The sequence below is a fragment of the Cebidichthys violaceus genome, unplaced genomic scaffold (genome assembly GCF_023349555.1).
Source record: "Cebidichthys violaceus isolate CVI_PGR_0920_01 unplaced genomic scaffold, fCebVio1.0.p SCAF_13, whole genome shotgun sequence".
In the NCBI taxonomy this organism is placed as follows: domain Eukaryota; kingdom Metazoa; phylum Chordata; class Actinopteri; order Perciformes; family Stichaeidae; genus Cebidichthys; species Cebidichthys violaceus.
The window spans coordinates 6,836,911-6,856,468 of NW_027176296.1; the positions used below are offsets into that span (position 1 = coordinate 6,836,911).

The 19,558-nt window shown below is 41.2% G+C and overlaps 1 protein-coding gene across 2 annotated transcripts in view; it reads right to left on the bottom strand.

The window, feature by feature from the left end:
• Nucleotides 1–100: 100 nt before the first annotated feature.
• Nucleotides 101–19,558, bottom strand: part of ano8b (anoctamin 8b) — a 37,637-nt gene continuing 18,179 nt past the window's right edge. For both annotated transcript variants that reach the window (XM_068707548.1, XM_068707549.1), the window contains exons 2-19: nt 18,696–18,806; nt 17,713–17,845; nt 12,995–13,133; nt 12,800–12,896; nt 12,322–12,438; nt 11,998–12,125; nt 11,739–11,900; nt 11,500–11,652; nt 11,040–11,166; nt 10,796–10,851; nt 10,616–10,690; nt 7,801–8,048; nt 7,296–7,455; nt 6,722–7,126; nt 5,786–5,977; nt 5,434–5,565; nt 4,448–4,558; nt 101–3,989 (exon numbers count right to left, since the gene is read on the bottom strand). In XM_068707548.1, coding sequence (XP_068563649.1) covers nt 3,252–3,989; nt 4,448–4,558; nt 5,434–5,565; nt 5,786–5,977; nt 6,722–7,126; nt 7,296–7,455; nt 7,801–8,048; nt 10,616–10,690; nt 10,796–10,851; nt 11,040–11,166; nt 11,500–11,652; nt 11,739–11,900; nt 11,998–12,125; nt 12,322–12,438; nt 12,800–12,896; nt 12,995–13,133; nt 17,713–17,845; nt 18,696–18,806 — 3,284 coding nt within the window. In that variant the 3' untranslated portion in view covers nt 101–3,251. The remainder of the gene's footprint in view (nt 3,990–4,447; nt 4,559–5,433; nt 5,566–5,785; nt 5,978–6,721; nt 7,127–7,295; nt 7,456–7,800; nt 8,049–10,615; nt 10,691–10,795; nt 10,852–11,039; nt 11,167–11,499; nt 11,653–11,738; nt 11,901–11,997; nt 12,126–12,321; nt 12,439–12,799; nt 12,897–12,994; nt 13,134–17,712; nt 17,846–18,695; nt 18,807–19,558) is intronic.

The window sequence follows — 19,558 nt, forward strand, 5'->3', positions numbered from 1 at the left end:
TTAAGGATATTCTTATACCCAGTGTTGAAATCAGCATTTGAGAGTGAAGAAAGAAAGTCAGGATTTTTTTCAGGGAGCAAGTTGGTCACAACACATGAAATGCATTTGAAATAGTTTTATTAACTATTTTTCAGGTCTTACAAAAATATGACAAAATAAATTAAAATAAATAAATAATCCCATTTCCCAGTATTCCTCTTTAAAAGATTTTTTTGTACGGCTGTACATTGGAAGAGCATATGATGTTCAGTCAGTGAGGCTTCCATTAAGATGTCTTATCTTAAACTCTTGAGGTTAGGGTCAGGTTTTAATGTAGCTGTGGTGAGAACCTCAACTGTTCACATCCACTCTTAAAATCCAGAAGAAAATTGACTAAATTCAGTCCTTTCTAGTACTGTCTAGATTAGCCCAACTTTTTTAAAGAACTGCTGTTGCTTTGATAGTGAATTACAGACGGCTGATGGGTCTCAGCTGTCTGAGCTGCTGTCCTCTAGCGAGGGATGCCTGTGCATGGCCCGGTGCTGTCTCATCTCTTGAAGCTTCCATTGATCCCCAAGATCTGGTAATTTACTTTAACCATTACTTATTTAAAGACCTTCCTATTAACAACATGCAGAAGTTGCTGTTGCTGCAAAGAGTGCAAGGATGAAAGAAGGGATACGTTGGCTAATGCTATCCAGTTCTATCCTAAAAAGTTGAAGTGTAAGTTCTCCCTGTATAAGAAGGAACTACATACATGAAGGTTTGACCTAAACCGTTGCTCTTCTCTCAGCCTTGTCGCTTTAGCCACTTCTACTTTGACACTGCCTTCTGATATTTTACGCAAGCTTTCCAATTATTAATACCTGGACTCTATTGCATCATGTTGTTACTCATCCCTGAAATCCAATTGCTGCAGGAATAAAGGATTTGATGAGACGATGCTCAGCTAAGCTTACCATCCTGTTCTCTATCAAGTGTCCTTTAACAATGACCAGCCTGTGATACACAAAGACACTGAAGATATTACATTTCGCTCAGCCTTGCACTTCTCATTTTACATTGATAATGGACAATGTGTTCCAAATATAAAAAAGAACATAGTTTAGATTGACAGTAAAATAATACTGTGACCATACAAATTGATGTCCTGTCTATTTCCTTATTGCATTTAATGTCACTAAGATCTTTTTGCCTGTCAACGGAAGTACATTTTTGTGTTTTCATTAGGCATGTGACTGGACTTTACTTATTATGAAGTTGTTACAGACACATGAAAGCAGAAACATAATTTAAAAAGCAGTTTGAAGTTCAATGCCATCATCACTCCTCGATTAGACAAATTCTGTAAACACAAATGGTAGATGGATGAGATAATTGTTATTAAATTAATTGTGAGTCAGGAGGGGATTCCTCACATTAAATATGAGACAGGTGGGAGCTGAGAGAGCTGACAACAGAAATTGAAGGGACACAAAGAAAAGATGCATAGAGTGGGTGGGGATAATGCAGTAGGACGTGTGCTGCGAGTGGGGGAGTTAAGTGTTATTGCCAAAATCCTTGCCAAAGGTGATGGAAATGCATAGTTAATGTTTCTGTCTCTCAACATACAGTGTGATGGCCTTGTCTAATGTCACCCTAATACATTTTCCTTTCTAAGTGTTCTTACATGGACGCCTTACTGTTGCGGTCCCTGCTGCACACTGATGACTAGACACTGGTGTGATGGGTCAATATCGATTCACAACAAGCTGCTCACCAACACATTTTGCTATGCAAATATACTCTGGTGCCACCTTCTGGAGACCCTGCAGAAATGAAATACCTGTTAATGTTAGATGGTGGTTTTGCTTGCTAGAGTTGTGCAATGCATACCATAAACAAGGTTGACGTACATGACCAGAACATAGAGTACACGTACGTCTTGAATGAACAGTATAATCCAAAAAATACCGCTTTGGTTAAAAAAGTAAATTGCCATCATCAGCACTGTGATAAAACAATGCAGCAAATGGTGCATATACAAAAGATATGGAGCTCAACACAGATAAGAGCAACTATTGTAAAATGACAAAAAAACATTTCAATATTTAGGGAATGCCATAGTTGCTGAGAGCAGGGGCAGGTGAGTAGATCGCATGTACTGTGTGAAAGGAGAAAAGCTAAACAACCCAGCTTTTGCATAATGGTATGAGGCAGGCTGGTGTCGGCCCTCTCTCCTGCAGAGCGAGATAGGTTTCTATGCAGGGCATAAACATTTAGTGCAAATGTTACTTCTTTAACTATACGCTCGTTTGCCAAGTCTGGTTAGAGTTTGTGAAATGAAGCACCATCTGTGTTTACAAGACGCTCTACAGGCTTGGATGGAGGACAGCAGCCTTCCATGCACCATTTTCTCAAATTCACGTTCATCGACTTCTGCTTTGTTTTGTTTTTTTTGCTCTTTTTTTTGTCTGTCTTCCACTTAAACTTTTGGAAAAAATACTGGTACATGAAAGCTCAAGTTACTGAGCTATTTACTTCCTTTTCGAGCAAATCTGCTACTTTCACAGGATGGGAAGAAGGGTTCAAAGCTCAGACATCACCTCTGCTTTGAAAATAAAGCTGGTGATACATCAGGGATGCTTATTAAGGGAGGGTTTGTGTGATGATTGATGAGAAGAATTCAAACTGATTGATATTGCTTTTCCATTTTTTCCACTTCAATATATAAGTGAAGGGCCCAAGAATTCCTCACAATTACAATTAGACAATATCTATTGATCACTTGTGTTGTGATGGCTAAAAACACTCTCCAAAGTTATTTGATGTACAATCTGTGATCCTTTCATACTGTTTAAGCTTTTTAATCTTTTTCCTCCACAACAGGCTGTTATGTCCTAGCTGGAGGCCAACAAGATGCTTACAATTTATGACTAGAAGAAATCAAGAAACACAGCGCTCTGCTTTAAAGGCTTGAAAATATTAGAAACGCAGCTCATGCATTTCTTTATGTATTGCAGACAAGGAAGGATTTGTGTGTGCGTGTGTGTGTTTATTCAGTCATGATAAGAGGGCTTACGTCTTTCTTATAGAGCCTGTTTTTTTTTGTCTCTCAGCCAAAAAGCTAACCAAAACAACAGTCACCTCTCATCAGTTTCATCTTCTCCTTCAAGTACTTCTACACATAGCCTGTGATAGCACAGAAGGTAGGTCATGCCTCTCCTCACAGTAAACACATCCCTTCCTCTGTTGAGATGTAACCAACGGCAAGTTTGTTATTTATGGAGCTACTAGACTTTAGAGCCGGCCGGGTCCAAGTCTGTTGCGTGTCCGTTCTCTGACCCTTCCCCTCCAGGCGAGGGGATCTCGTCTGGAACACCGTTCAAGTCAGACCTGGATGGTTGTCTGTCTGACGTCTGTGATGATGATCCTTCCCCGGGTCTGGGCAGCGTGGCTCCGTTCACACACGTCCCGCTCTCAGATTTTCCAAAGTTAAACAGTTTCCCAGGGTTGAAGGCTTTGCTGGGAGACTGAGAACGCTCCTGAGAGCTGCTACCTGATGATGATGATGCTGTAGCTGTGGCGTTAGCGGCTGTGGTGGCAGCCCCAGAAGCCGCAGCACCCTCCTTCTTATTCTCAGGTGACTTAAGGAATTTGAAGCTCAGGAACCCGGGCAGCTTGGGCTCAATTCCAGTGGGAGACTGAGGGGAACGGGCGCCACTCGAGGAGAACTTACTCTGCAGCGGGATGATCTGTTTCAGCTTCATCACGTTATTGTTGGCCAAAAGAGAGCTGGGCCTCTTGGGTTTGTCCGACCCGCTGCCCCCTCCTCCTCCTCCTCCACCCCCACCACGTGATTTGCTGCCGTGACTTTTGTCGTGGTGGTGATCCCCAGAGGAGTCGCCCTTGCTGTCGTCCCGCTCCCTTTCCCTGCGGGCCATATGCTCCGCCTGCCTCTGCCTCTCCTCCTCCTCCCTCTTCCTCCTCTGCAGCTGCTGGTAATGCTGCTGTGCCTGCCGCTCATGCTTCTGCAGAGGAAGACAAACATTCCCACAATGTATTTACTAGAATCAGCAATCCAGCTAACCATTACAATACTGCAGTGCTACCCATCGAACAAATCCCTTACCAAGAATCCCGCATTACCACTGCAGGGGCCACTACAACAGCCCAGTCTTTTTTCTACCTTCTATCAATTGTGTTTCTCAAAAGCATCATCACTAAAATATCACCAGAAGTTTAAAATAAGCAATTTAGTTCCAAAAAGAAAGGTGCAGTGTCGCAGTACAGCTTGTTTGCAGCAGGTTTGGCACCTCTGATAGCTACTACTATAGATTTTTCTTACAATACAGAACTCTGCACATAATGAGGTTGTCCTTTGAAGACTTGTTCGAACCACCTGAATAATTATTGAACTTCATCCATCTCTTAAAACTTCTCCCAGACAAATATAATTATGTTTTTCTCTTGCTGTCACATGATTTACCTTAAAGGCCTCCCTGCGCTGATAATCCAGTTTAGCAATCTCCTCTCGAACCCATGTAGGAATGTCAGGGATGGCTACATGGATGACGTACTTCAGGAGGACGGCAAAGTGCTGCAGATATATACGGGTAGGTAGAAATGGAAAGTTTGGGATGAAAGAAAAAAAAGGATTAATTGAAAGAACAATGCCGATCAGATGCAAAATGCTTCAAAAGATTCTTTAAGCGTATGTTACTGGAACTAATTCTTGCACAACATCATCTAGGACGTGAAATCCTCCTCCTGATAGGCCAACTTCTTTATCAGGCCAAAACAGAGCTGCAGGCTGTTTACCCGTTTCCCAATTATAGGCAGGCACAGAGTGCAGCGCTAACAAAACCTGTATCTAAATATGTTACGGAGTATAAGTAAGAGGACAAACATGAAGAGAGCTCCAATTCCTCTATTTGTGCTTTTCATAAAGATTGTCACTCTGGAAACCCATTTCATGCTTTATTATTCATCAGTGTAAAAAGTGTTAATGTTGTGCTTCTGTCAGTCACTTGGATAGAATAAGAGATAGTTGTTGCTAGACACCTTTTTGTGAGTATACAAGCTAGAACAAAGACACAACGCAACATGTGATTTATGATATTTGCACATGACAACACCACATCTTCCTCTAAATTATTTTCCCACTCTGGGTCACCAGACGATTGCAATATGTTCTGTTATTATCAGGGAGAAACATGTCTCTGTGTAAGATAACATCTGTAGCATTTGATGAAACCATTTGGGTATCTTCTGCCATACAACCCTGCCATACAAGTCTCTGCAGGTACAAAAATACAGACAGTTGTAAACTTGTTTGTAGCCTAAATACCTGGCACATTTTCTGACTACTAAACATTTTGTTCTGGGTCACAAAATGCTGGCGCCCTGAGAAAAAGTTTGAAAAAGCACTGCTCTAAGCACTTTAAACAGACTTGCAGGAAGGAGCTGCTGTACCTCGAGGATGACGATGGAGATGATGGCCATCTCAGGGCTGAGCCACGGAAAGAGACGCTGTAGCTGACCACACTGACCAATCAGGTAACAATTCACTATGATGGCAATCAGGCCCATGGCCTCCATCGCAGTCTGTGAAGGAGAAAAAAGAGGAAGCTTAACATTGCAGTTTCTTTGTGCTATACAATTCAATCAATTTAATGTGAATGCTACACAGTTACACTTGTATGACTTTCAAAATAGAGCCAGTGTTTGTCACATATGCAATGGTAAAAGTGAATTGACTCAATTTACAACAATGGCAGAAAACTCTCATGAGCCTTTTTTAACTTTCACAGAGTGTCTTTCTGACCTGCCACTGGCCGATGCTCTCCACTCTGATTCCAAAGGGCCTCTGCAGACCGGTGCAGAGCTTAAAGGCATCACTACGGATCTCAATGATGTTGTTGATGAGAGCGCACATGGCAGCCAGAGGGAAGGCCGAGGAGAAGAGCACCACGTAGCCAAACTGGACAAACATCTCTTGGTAGTCCTGGAAGGTGTCCTGAGAGGGGCAGAGTGGACGATTAGACCACAACTCTACCAAGTAAGTACACTCTCAATGCAACTAGACACCTAGACTGCATTTCTGTAGACTAAATCAGTGTGCCATGGTACCAAATATAAAAAGACATTGTTTGCTTTGTTTAGCTGTCATAAGGTCATAAATGATGATAGTGGAGGAGCGCTATCAGGTTATGCGGCAGATTCCTTGGAGGAAATATTAGTTCCATGGTTTCATGGAAAACCATGAAAAGAAGTTTGTTATTCTCATTGTAATGATACCGTTCTACTCAACCATTGTAGAGATTTAGGGAAAAAAAGTATTCCTGCAATAACTGTATCAGTCGGGGGAAGGAACATGAGTCACCTGGAGCTTTCCAAATCACAGAATTCATCTCAAATATGTTTTTGAATCCAACCATCATTAATCACAGTAAGTAGTCCCCTGGAAATCCCTCCAGCTGTTACTGTGAGCTTCATGCACAAGCGCTAGTTTTTCTTATAGCAGTGCAAGGTTGTTGCTCACTTTCAACGTAGCTTTTGCGCACAAGGTAGTAGTTTTTGAATTGCTGAATTAAAATGACATGGTACACATGTAGTTTTCTTTGCCTGCTGTCACTGTACTGCTACTATTCAGGATAAGGATTTTGGTTTAACTTTTAACGTTTTTGGTCACAATATGAGAATATTAACACCCAGAGTGTGTTTAGTTTATAGAATAAGTTCAGTATATAGTCCTTCTTACAGCATAAGTCTGCATGCAGCTCTCCATCTCAGCCTGAGCGAGCGTGTTGTTCTCTCTCACTTCAGGGGGGTCAATCCATGATTCCCTTTTTGTCTTCGGCTCAAGTCTCTCTGTGCTCTTGCCTCTTCTTCTGTGGCGCAGTGATGTGCTGTTCTCAGACCCAGAAGGCAGCGGTGCAGCGCTGGCAGCAGCAGCAGCAGCGCCGGCAGCAGCATTAATTCCCTCAGCCACACCTGTTGCTCCCCCACCTGACTCCTTCACATCATGGATGCCATTATCGTCGTCATCGTCACACATCTCAAATACAGAGGCAGGGTCCATTCCTTTTTCCACCATAGTGGGGCTCCCTTCCTCCAGAAAACTGGTGTCCATGGGGGGCCCACTGCAGACTGGTCTTCTGTCCACCTTAACAACAACAACAACAACAGATTAGCAACAGCACAGAACACGATTAATGCAAATAAAAACTGTTGTTACTATATTTGCATTAATATTTGCATGTGTTAACATATGAAAGTGCCACAGCACAAGCATAGTAACACTTCATAAATGTATGTTATCACACAGCTTATACCTTCTCTATGAAGCTGACTTTCCTCAGCTTCAAACCGCAGTCAATCAGACTTTCCTCCTCCGTCTCTCCTTCACTGAACCTCCCGCTGTCAACCTCGTCCTTCTCACCTCCCTCCTCCTCATCAGGCACCCCGCATCCTCCGTTCAAACACTTCTTTTCCCTGAGAGAAGTTGAAAGAACAGATAGACATCAGACAACATGTGCATGTGTGTTAACCGCTCACAGCGGTGCTCTGTCCATTTCCTCAGTGTCCGACTGGCATTAATCATAACTGCACACAGCGTGCAGACAATATCAAGTGCAGATAATGTGGCTCTATATTTGAATGTTCCCGGGCTTCTCTACAACATGTATGAAACCTGAGCGGAGTATAAGGAGAATGACAGTCAAGTGCAGGTCTGTTTGTTGTGACTAACCTTGCATGTAAACCTTACAAGTACATTGTATTGAAGTGTATGTTTACTGCATATAATAATTGAATGAGAGTTAAAATAATGAGTTTGACCTTCTATCTAGCTGCCCCAATCCAGGCCTGGTTCCCCTCAGTCCAGGTCCTGGCATGGCCTGATCGGTGGGAGAGGCCTGGGCTTTTCCAGCTGCCAGCCGGCCGTATTTCAGCAGCACTGAGACCAGGAGGTCCCACACAGCTCTCAGTGTGAGCTCGCCCAGCTTGTGACGCTCATACAGGTAAGGCTGCAGCACCTCCTTCACATTTTGAAGGAACTGCCGTATAATGAGTAGAGTGGCCAGCATCTGACAAGGACAGAGAGAGAAACCTTCAGACAAAATTATCTGCTACACTAAGTGAACATACTGTCTAACTAATCAGAGCATTTAAAAGACACGCGTAAGATGCAAGGGGTAGGAAATGGGTGGTTAGAGAAAAAGAGGACAGAAGAGAGGGCATGATAACCGGCTGAGAAAGCAGTAGGATAAACATGGAACAGATTCGACAAATCAATCAAAACACAATTTTGTATGCAGACTCAATCCACAAAGAAAATCATATAAGGCAGAAAACTGCTGCTAGACGGTTCCCTATAAATTAGAAATGTCATCTGTCACTAATTGGGCCCCAAAAGTGCCATATGTTTGAAAGAACCAAAAGGGAGCAGTGCAGCCGCAGTTTTCTGAACAATGTGATTCACTGTGGAGGTGCAGTTTAACACCACTGAAACAACATTTCAATGGCTGATGATGTATTGAGGCGAATGACTGATGAACATGGACACTCAAGGCCTTTCAGTAATACTCATAGCTTGCCGAACAAATCCAAATCACACAAACAACAGGAAGTACAGATAAACTTAACCTGAAGGATAATTGAGGTTTATTACCATTTGAGAATATTTCCTGATTTGGAGCTTCATTACTATGTACAGTATACTAACAGTGTACTCAACAAGTTAATTGCAGAGATATGAGATCAAAGCGAGTCTGACAAGAGAAGTAACCTAGGCAGTCAGACCTTCATACAGGTCTTAAACAAACCCCCAGAATGGCAAAACTTACTTTATTTGGAATTTTTTTTAATAATTATTACAACCCAAACAGATAGAAAGTTACTTTCAGTCAATGATGGGAGAAAAGGAGACACTGTTCTCCCACTGTTACCTACTGGAACAGTCGGAACAGAGTCGAACATTGGCACACTCAAGCTGACAACACCAGATGGTTTTCATTTCAGACACTAAAAGGACTACACCAGTGGGGTTTTTTCAGTGCATGTTTTGCCAGGGTTTTCTTACCTTTGAGGCTATTGGTTTCTATTCATTTAACTTCAGAATGAAAATCAAGTAAGAAAAATGCTGTCTGCTTATATTTGAAATGTTATTTCACTCTTGTGCTGTAATGCAGTCTTAAGTGGAATGATTGTTAAGCAGAAAAGTAAATACACTGTGACAAATATTTGCAGAAGCTGGGCTGTACTGGTTGGGAATCAGACATGGAAGTCAGGCGATGTTAACAGAATATGACAAGCTCAATGAGGCGGCACTCTGGCTAAGAGTGAAACAGAAACTGACAGACAGACAGTGAGAATTGAGGCATGAGCGAGAGTTGTAACGGGAAAACAATTCACACAAACTGCACGGAAGGAAAATGCCAATAAAAATCAACATTGACACCACATCTCCATGTCAAAGGAAAAAAAAAGACAAAACCACTCAACTATTGCAACTAGTAATGTTGCTCATAAATGCGCGTGAGGAGTCACAATTTGTGACTCGATCAGTCAGAAATAAAACGCAATCATTTAAACAATCGGACATCATCTTTGGACAGCTACATTTTAAATTGTCTACCGCCGTAAACCACTCATCTATTATATATGTCTGGTGAAAACCACATGTCTCTAAAACGTGGTGTTTTTAAAGGGACAGTCCACCCCAAAATAATAAATACATATTTTTCCTCTTACTTGCAATGCTATTATTTAATCTAGATTGTTTTGGTGGCAGTTTCATGTCGGAAGTATAGTTTCGACATGAAACTGCCACCTGCTTTATAACAAGGTCTGTGGATTATCTTAAGTAACCGGGTCATGATTTCTGGAAATAGATTGCTGTTGAGTTATTCAAATTTATTTTTGGACGCTTTGAGGACCACAAGTCAAGTGCCATAGAGTCATTATATTGGAGGAAAGGCAAACGTCTCTGCTGATATCTCCAAAACCAGGCAACTTACACCAAAACAACCTAGATTGATTAATAGCACTACAGGTAAGAGGAAAAACATGTGAACGTGTACTGTCCTTTTAAGAAGTAAGAAAAAACGAAATATATTTGTCCTGATGACATTTTGAAATTATCAATTTGGTTTTGAATCGTTTTCAAGTTGTAAGGTTTTCACCAGACAAATATGATCAAAACACACACAATAATTTTGAACGAAGCAGGTTGATAGTTCAAGTTCATGTCATGACCGTCACGGAGCATGCAAGGTTAAGACCGAGGTGGTCAGAAATGAACATTAGACCGCTCGCCCAGACTGTGGATGCACAGGGAGCATACTTTGGACCCGAGTAAAGCCCTGAAGAACCAGGGAACAGAGACCACATGCATCTGGATCTTGAGGAAGAGGGAAGGCAGCACATTGACCCAGACCTGCCGCTGCAGACTCCTTAACAGAGACAACACCAGCAGCATCTTCCACAGATGGACAAATGGATGAGATGTGCGGATGGATGGTTATGGAAATCAATGCATGTAAGCAGAGAGAGCAAAGCATTTAAGGATGGGAGAACGACAGATGTTGGAGGCCAAATGAATTACTGAAGTTAATGTGTGACAGAGGAACATTAAAACTGGGATGTTTCTTACCTCTTTCAGACGCTCCATGTCTTTGAGGTAGAATCCAATGTAAAAAAGGCTGAGATAAGAATTTACAAACTGAAACTGTGAAAGAAAGAAATGCCAGGTGTCATTAAGAAGAAAGGGACTGTTTTAAAAAGTTTCCAAATCACATGGGTACTTAAGATATTATGCAGAAAAGCCACTCACAAGAACCATTTTGATGATGAGATTTTTCTCATAGGCACTCTGGAGTCTATAGTTTTCTGTGGAAAAACAAAATAAATCATCCCTTACCAGACTCATAAATGTAATATACGGTAAAATTTAAACTAATCACTGATTAGTGTTTACAGGAGATTACTGAAGATATCTGATGAAACCAGTCTTATTAAGATCATTTTTATTATCTTATTTATGTGGATCTTGAAAAATCTGGAAGCTTGACTCTCACCCATGTCGTTGAGCCAGCAGGCGATTTTCCTGTACACCTCATCACATGCAGTCACAGTGATAGCCAGCATGATTTTGGGGATGAAGCGAGCCAGCCGAGGCATTTCCTTGATCCCCATCACAAACTCCTGCAGAGACACAATCACAGGTTCTTACTTGTCACCTCAGAGAAAAAAACAAAACATCAAGGGGCATTTAAAGCACTTGTGTTCACTCTTGGACCACCATTCTGAAGGAGTAGGTATTTTCTCCTGCTTTATTCGTATCAAGCTCTACCTATAGCATGTAAAACTTTGACGTTTAACAGGCTTGCTGCATCAGTACATCCACCCATAATATAAATTAGCTGAAACTAAAGAAAACAGATGCAGGGTCAGAAGATTTTTTTTATCATTGAAACTATAATTGCTGCATTTATACAAGCAGGGCATGTAGAAAACCGATGTTGACAGCTGACTGACCTGCAGCTCAAAGCAGATGAGCATGACCAGGAAGACAAAGCAGAGACAGAGGATACAGATAGGCAGGCTGACCAGCCACCTGAATACACGCCGCCGCCAAGGAGGATAGTGGAATTCCTCACAACCTGTTATGGGACTGCAGCGCTTCACTCCCTACCGAGAGAGAGAAAGTATGAAAGGGCCTGAAAGAGAAGAGAAGAAGTCATGGAGATAGGAGTCAGAGTTTTAGTTTCTCTCACCCGGAACTGCGGCCGTGGTTCCTCCAGGGATTCAGATGGCGTATCCAGTGTTCCCCACTTGAATGCCAGCTCAGCCCCCCTCCTCTTCCACCGCTCCAGAAACAGAGTGGCCCACACCACGTTGAACAGTGCAAACACCACACAGCAGATGTCACGGCTCGTCTGAAACAACACAAACACGCAGACTTGGACTAGGATGGTGATCATTTTTCAGTAGGGGATTTAAGTTGCTTTATGCTACAATAGCGTCTCTCCTCACCTGATCTGACTCAGTGAGCATCCACAGCACGAAGCCGATCACAGCAGGATATAACATAGAAGTGGTGTAAAATCCCAGCCAGGCAAAATACATGGCAATCTTCACACCAAAGTAGTCACAGATATCATCTGTAAACACCAGTATGACAAATTAGAGGGATAATACGACAGTTATTATAATAGTTAAAGGATAGAACAAGGAACCATGAGCGGTGAAGGTAATTCACAGTATGCCAAAAGTACTTTCTTCTGTCTTGTGGTTTTACTAGAGTGTTATGTATACTGTACAGTATGTTCGTGTTCATGAGTATTTTGTTCTGCTGACCTAAAGGCTGTTTCTCACAAACAGCCTGGACCCAGGACTTCATCAGCTGACTGAGGATCCTCTGCTCATGGAGAGGAAATACCTGCTGGATCACACCTCGTGCACTCAACTCCGGGACTGCAGAAAAGAATAAAGCACAGCATTAAGTAAGTTAAAAAGATATTAAACCCGAAAATGCTTCTAAGTGTGCGTGTGAATGTTTATCACTCCTGATGAACACCTTGTAAGGTTAGCCTCTGCCACCAGTGCATGAATGGGTGAATGCTGGCTTATGCTATAAAACTTTGAGTTGTTGCTAAGACTACAAAAGCGCTATATACATGCAGTCGGATACAGTAAACCATCAAATCCATGATAATTATGCTTCTAATAGTTTTAATACCAAACCAACTGAGGGATTATTACCAAAAGCTGCCAAAGAAGTTCCACCTGTTTAAAACAAATATCACATAGTGTACTGTAAAATGATGCAACTTACTAATTGGCTGGCCCTCCAGGAAGTTGATATTATGAAGCACCTCTCCATGTTTGGCCCGTAGATTGTCAAGCCAGTATTTGATGATGCTCTGCCTCTCCTGCAGTGAACGAGAGGACAGGAGAGTAAATTCAGGCGATGCCTTGACAGCATATTTACTTGCATATGCGTGTGTGATTTGCGTGTTTTGACACTGACCTGTGAAGTAAAGAAACACAGCTCGCTCTCGATGTTCTCGTAGATGTAATCCTCCTCACAGGAGAAGTTTCGCGTTCCTCCGCCAAACTCGGGCTTCACAGCTTTCCTCAATCCCATCTCCTCAGCACCTCGCAACAAACTGGGGGACAACAATGCGAGACTGATAGTGTTATAGAGCATCAGAAGTCTTCTCCCAGTGCGATTGTTGAACACTTGTGAAAAATGGTTACATAACCTTGTTCTTTGACTGACTCATTTCCTGTTTAATGTTGACATTTATGAGTAACAATTTTGATAATTGATTAAGTAATTTATCAAGCAGAAATGTTCTCGTTACAACTACCCTAATATGAGGATCTGCTTTTCTCTGTTTTATATCATTGTAAATGTTATCTTTTTGGCCTTTGGACTGTTGGTTGGATGATACAATTTGAAGATTTCACTTTGTGCTCTGGAAAATTATTGACAATTGACATTTTTTCCACATTAACTACTAATAAATTTGTTAATAAACCTCATCAACTTATTAATAACAAGGAGAACAGTTGCAATCCTGTTGTGGATAGCTGGAGAAATGTCTATGAAAATCAATTTAAGCAGAGTACAGCAAACAACAACATTAGCAGAGAAGGATTGTCCTTCATAGTGTTAAAGTCACCTGATCTCTCCTCTAATGCTTTAACCTCATCAGTCTCTCATCATCTCATTTCCCATCAGCCCTTCCTCCATGTCTCCTCTCATCCTCCCTCCTCCTTTCTACAGCAACTCTCTACTCTCCCCACCTCTCTCAATCCACCTTCTCTCTTCATCCTTTTCTATCTCCTGTGCACGGTCGTCTCCTTTGTCTCCTTCTCCCCCTCCTCCTCCTTCATTCCCTCCTCTCCTTCTGTCCTTCCCAGCGGCTTTGTGCTGAAATCGCAGGAATAATGCAACACCACGCCCTCTGTACCCTCCAGGCGGTCAGCTCACCTCTCTCTGTCACATGTACATATACATAATGTATATAAAGTTTATGCACACACATGCAGGATTGCAGCCTAGGTGGGCCTGTAACATCCATCCATCATGCAGCTCCGGGCACTTGGAGGAGCAGTACAGTGAAGTACGATCAGCACCATGATGGATTACAACAGAAATGTGAGGTGTAAGCTTCTGTATCAGCACTGAATACTGCTTAGTGCGCAGCACCATCACAACAAAGGTCCTTGTCTGAGGAAATAAAACAGGCTGTATCTATTTAACCCAACTGTTTAGTAATCCAAGCCAATAACTGCGAGGGCTTTCAGAGGTGCGCAGCTTCTGCTGCTGCCATGAATTTGGATAAGATTTCCCCTTTCTTATTTAATCTAAAACTTTGTCGCCTTTTATACTTTCTCTCCCCAAATAAAATTAGTCTTATTTTGGCGACACAGTCAAAGGGAATGTGTGGACAAAGCTAACCTTGTAAAAGAGCAGAATACTGCCCGAGGAAAAGCACTCCACGTAAGGTTTATGCTAATTTAGCAAATATCTATCAGACGTAATATGGAAACTCAGCAGAACAGGACAGCATGCTGTAAATTGCCTCGTCAGAAACGAGAAATGAGTAGTGGATGGTATGTGAGCTAAGAAAAGAGAAGGAGGACATTAGCTGTATAACACACTTGAGTATGTTAATTTCTACAATTGTACTGTCTGCTAATAGTTGTTTTCAACTGGAGATTGACACACATAACAGCAGTGAATCGGGCCACAATGATGTGACCCGGGAAAGGGAAGTTTGGGGTCCCCTGCTGGAGCTGTTGCCCCCGCGACCCGATCCTGGATAAGCGGTTGAAGATGAGATGAGATGAGATGAGAACAGCAGTGAAACTGTGACCCCAGCTGTTTTGATCTCATACCAAGATTCTATACTGATCTCTCTTTCAAAATAAACCTTGGGAGAAAAAGCAATGTCTTTCAGTTGATAGGATAATATTAAAAAGATTTTTATTAAAATCAAGCCTAGAGTCCTCAGCTGGTATTCTCACAGAGGAAGGTTTGAATAGAGAATTCTCACCGCTTCAGTATGCAAAGGGAATGACTATTCAAGGTGAGTTTGGGAGGATGAAATACTTTCTGGGTTATCTCTTCTATCACATGAAATGTAGGTCAACCTGTCTGACAGCAGGTGTGTGTGCGTAGAGAGAGAGAGGAGAGGGGTCTTCTAGTCACACAGCAATCATTTTACTTGAGCATTTCATCTAAAACCCACTGGCACACTTTCAGAAAGCACTCTCTCCATCCTCCTACCACATTACCCTCCCTGTTGTTTTTTCTTTGTCTTTCTGCTTCACTCCTTCACTTTCTCTCTTATTCTCTCTTTGCATCTGTTTCTATCTGGCTCTCTTTCCTCGTTCCTTCAGGCCATCTGTCCATTTCTATTCCATTCATTGGTAAAAAGGTTTGGTTGAGACTCTCAGGGTTTTTCAAGAGGCCTGTTATTACATGCACAGTCAACAGATTGACTCTACATTTGTCAAGAGGTGAAGTGCAGTATGGAACAGCAAGTGCCACCCTGATCCCCTGAATTGTATATCTCAGTATTTATACACCAAAGTCAATGCTTAGATTAAAATGACCCTGGGCTCATCCCCGATTCCCCTGGAGATGTTTTCAAAACAAGAGACCATGTCTGGGCAGTGTAATCAGAGCAAACGCAATCCATACTGTTTGGCCTGACTCTAACCTTTTGCAAAACTTTAAATAACCTGCAGCCAGAGGCAGAGCAGCGATGCTGATACAGTAAACCAGGCATCACGGCAGCCTCACTAACGATTCACTGTGTACGAGCTACTGTGCCTACTATAGCTGCAGCTAAATATAATACCACAATAAACAAAGGTACAATTTTACACCAGTAAAGAGCAAACAGAACATTTTTGTCTTAAACATCCCAACTCCAGTAGTAACATTTAAAAATAAATAAACCTCAAACTACTAGAGGAAGCTGTGATATATACCATATTATTCATTTGGCATTTCTATCTCTGTTCATAAAAGCTGCTTTAGCTTTTTTTCCTGTATTTTCTCAAGGGTGACAAGGTGATTAATTGGCTACAGTTTAAACAGTAGTACGACTACTGTGTGCACCTGTAGCAGGTTGTGTAAGCAAGGATGAAATCACACTGGTTTGATGTTCTGCAAGGTTGGAATATTGTTCAGCTAATGCTAACAGTGTTGGGCTATCAAAAGAAAGTCTTTACAAATCTGGAAATATTTTAATCAGTTTGAAGGAATACTTTGACATGTATTTACTTTCTTGCCAAGAGTTAGATGAGAGGACTTATGTACCACTTTAAATCTGTAAGCTAAATATGAAGCTAAACTAGAAGGTTTTGTGCAGATTAAACAAGCGAGTTAACTTTGAAGGTTCTGGTAGGCCGAGTATGTTACCTGCAGACAGAGTCAGGCTAGCTGCATCCCTCTGTTTCCAGCCTTTATGCTAAGCTAAACTACACTAACTGTCTACGGACTGTTTCTTCAGATTACAAACATTAGCGCGGAATCAATTTTCTTATCTAACTCTCTGCAAGAAAGAGATTAATCACACTTCCAAAATGTCAAACTGTTCGTTTAAGGATGTTAAATCATTGAGAACAACTATATCTACTTTATCTATCTAATAATAAAACCTTATATAACTCAAGATATTGGCACTAATTTTTTTCTTCTTTTCTTCTTTTATTTTTCATACACTTACATCTTTATTGTATTATATCACATAGTTGTTCTGATTTAAAAACAATAAATAACTGTAAGTTGTAATGGTAATTTTTTACGTAGTATATATTTCTACTCAGTATATTGTATTCATGCATAAGTCATTTTGCTCTGGACTTTGTTGAACTTCACCGTGTCTCTGTTGTGCAAAAGAATAATTCTCCCTTGCCTGTTCACATAGATAACTAACTGTGTTGTATGAGAATGTTCCATGCCAAGGCCTTTGGGCTGCTTGTTTTGGTTGCTGGCCGTTTGTTTTCACTTGTTGTTCCTATCAGTCTGAGACCAAAAGTCTGAGACTGAAATGTCTGTAACATCGGCCATCGGCCCCCACCTTTGCTCATTCTGTATAAAGAAAGCTTGTTCACTTTTTTCGAGGTTCTTCCTCACTGAGACTGTACGCATTCTGTTGTGATGATTGAACCTTCTCTGCGCAGAGAATAAATGCTTAAAAGACAACCTGGTTTTTGGTATTATGTATTTCAGCATTAGAAGACTCACGCAAAGCGGGTATAGGATTTTTTTTCCACCACAAAGTACATGTCTACCTACCCTGGCTGTCAATTAGAAGTCAAATAATTTATTGATTAATCGGTCGACAGAATATTTTTGATTTATTAATCATTATTTGGAGTCATTTATCAATAAAAACATTTACTTGTTCTAACTTTCCCAATGTGAGGATTTGTTGCTTTTCTCTGTTTTATGTAATTGTTAATTGAACATCTTTGGGTTTTGAACTGTTGATCATACAAAACAAGATATCTAAAGATGTTTCTGTTACTTGTTTCTGTTCTGACATTCAATTGACAAAAACAAATACTTGAATAATCAAAAAAGTTATTATTGACAGATTCATGAACAATGAAATTACGACTCAGTTGAAGCCATACATTCAATAATAAGCAAATATATAAATTAATGACTAAATACACCCCTGCTAAAATGTGTTTGCAACCTTTGGAACGAGGCCTTACTTTTCATATGTAGCGGTGACGAAGAAAGCGTAGACCCGCGTGTGCTTGTGGTGTCGTATTTGGATGATGAGCTCTGGGATTCCCAGCCGTATGTGGTTCAGTAGCCATAGCAACGTGTGGTCATCTGTAGTGTCTGTGACAGGAAATGAAAAATAAAAATACATTTTCAACTATACCCACGCATTACTGTACACATGAGCTGCTGGGAGTACTCCCACAGTCTTGTACTATTTATTCATGAGCAGCAGCTGGAGTTAAGAGTCGTACTAACAAATACTAGAGAATGACTCTTCTTCTCTGCTTTCTTAGCTGGTTCAGATTCAAACCAGTCATAAAATCAAGTCACGTGATCAATGTCATTATCAACAGTATATAACTGTATTGATCTCTACGAGTACATTTTAAAGTTCTCTTCTGCTCAGTGGTAGTATGGGATTTCTGTGTTCGTAGAGATACAGAATAATATCTTTAAATGGGAGAAATTTAAAGGAATACAAGAGTATTGCTTTCTTCCTTGCCTGGAGAGTGAGAAAGTAAATTCACAGCTTTAATTTATCAGTTCAAATCATATTTAAATACATATACATATTTATGTTGGAGCATAAAAATAAAAAGGGTGTTTCATATGGCAATTTTGTGTTAAATTGCATAATGCAAATGTGTCTGCTTGTGTTTTACTTCTATATTTGTGGGTACCAATATTTAGCCTAAAGAGCGAGGACACTGGAAAGTTAGACCATTAAGCCCGGTCCTCACTTTTTCAAAGGGCCGTTTTAAGTTCAAGACTCTGTGTTGAATATAGTACTTTGGGCTCAGGGAAACAATGACAATATACGTTAGTAGCACACAGGTTTAGGTGAGGGTAAGGGTTGATCTTAGGCATGTTTTGTGGTGGTTAAGGTTTAGGTAAGGGTTGCATTATGTCAACGAGAGTCCTCACAAGTATAGAAATTCAAACATGCGAGTGTGTGTAAGTGCTTGACCTGCAAATGTCATTAGGACATCACAGTTCTCCGTGGGCACCGTTTTCATCCAAGACTTATGAGACATAATGTGTCTCCCAGCCTGCAGCAGCCGCTTTCCAAACAACTTATCTGAGGAAGAGGGAGACAGAGAGAAAGACAGAGCGGGAGAGGGGGAGAGAAAGAGAGAGAGAGTGTAAGGAGCAATAACATTTGTTACATTTTCTGCAAACCCCACTCCAAAACTCTTACCCATGCTGCCCCGACACACACAGAAAGAAACACACAAAAATCGTCCCTCTCGACGGGACAGATTTAAATGTCACGCCCCTTCGCCTCACAACATGAGACTGACGGAGATAATCCTGCCCTGCCAAGACCAGAGGCCACACATTGTCCACACTCTCTGAATTGTCACATCCACACACAGACACTCAACTCAACTCAACACATGTAAGTGAAGCTATTTCTTAGTGTTGTCATATGTTCTGAGTCTCAAGAATGCCCAGATATAAGCCTTGAATAGTAAAAGAACACAATACGTAGAAAGTTTGACTATGGAAATGCAGCCTCCTGTGTGGAATTACCTTGTCTCTATTCCTGAGGTCAACAGTACACCAAAAACAGCTCCACTGTAGCCACCCAGTAGTGTCACATTATGACATTATGCAGCAGTCTGAATGAAAATAACACATTTCTTCTAGGGTGGATACAGTTACGTTATGGAAACATTTTCAAAACAACTGCAATTTTTGTATCCAGGCTCAAATGAACTGTATCTTTGACACCTCATTTATCTCTCACTGACCCACTCTCATATTCCCACTGATATGTTCTTCAGAAGGGCAGCAGCGCCAAGTGATTCTGTAACCAGTTTAACCCCA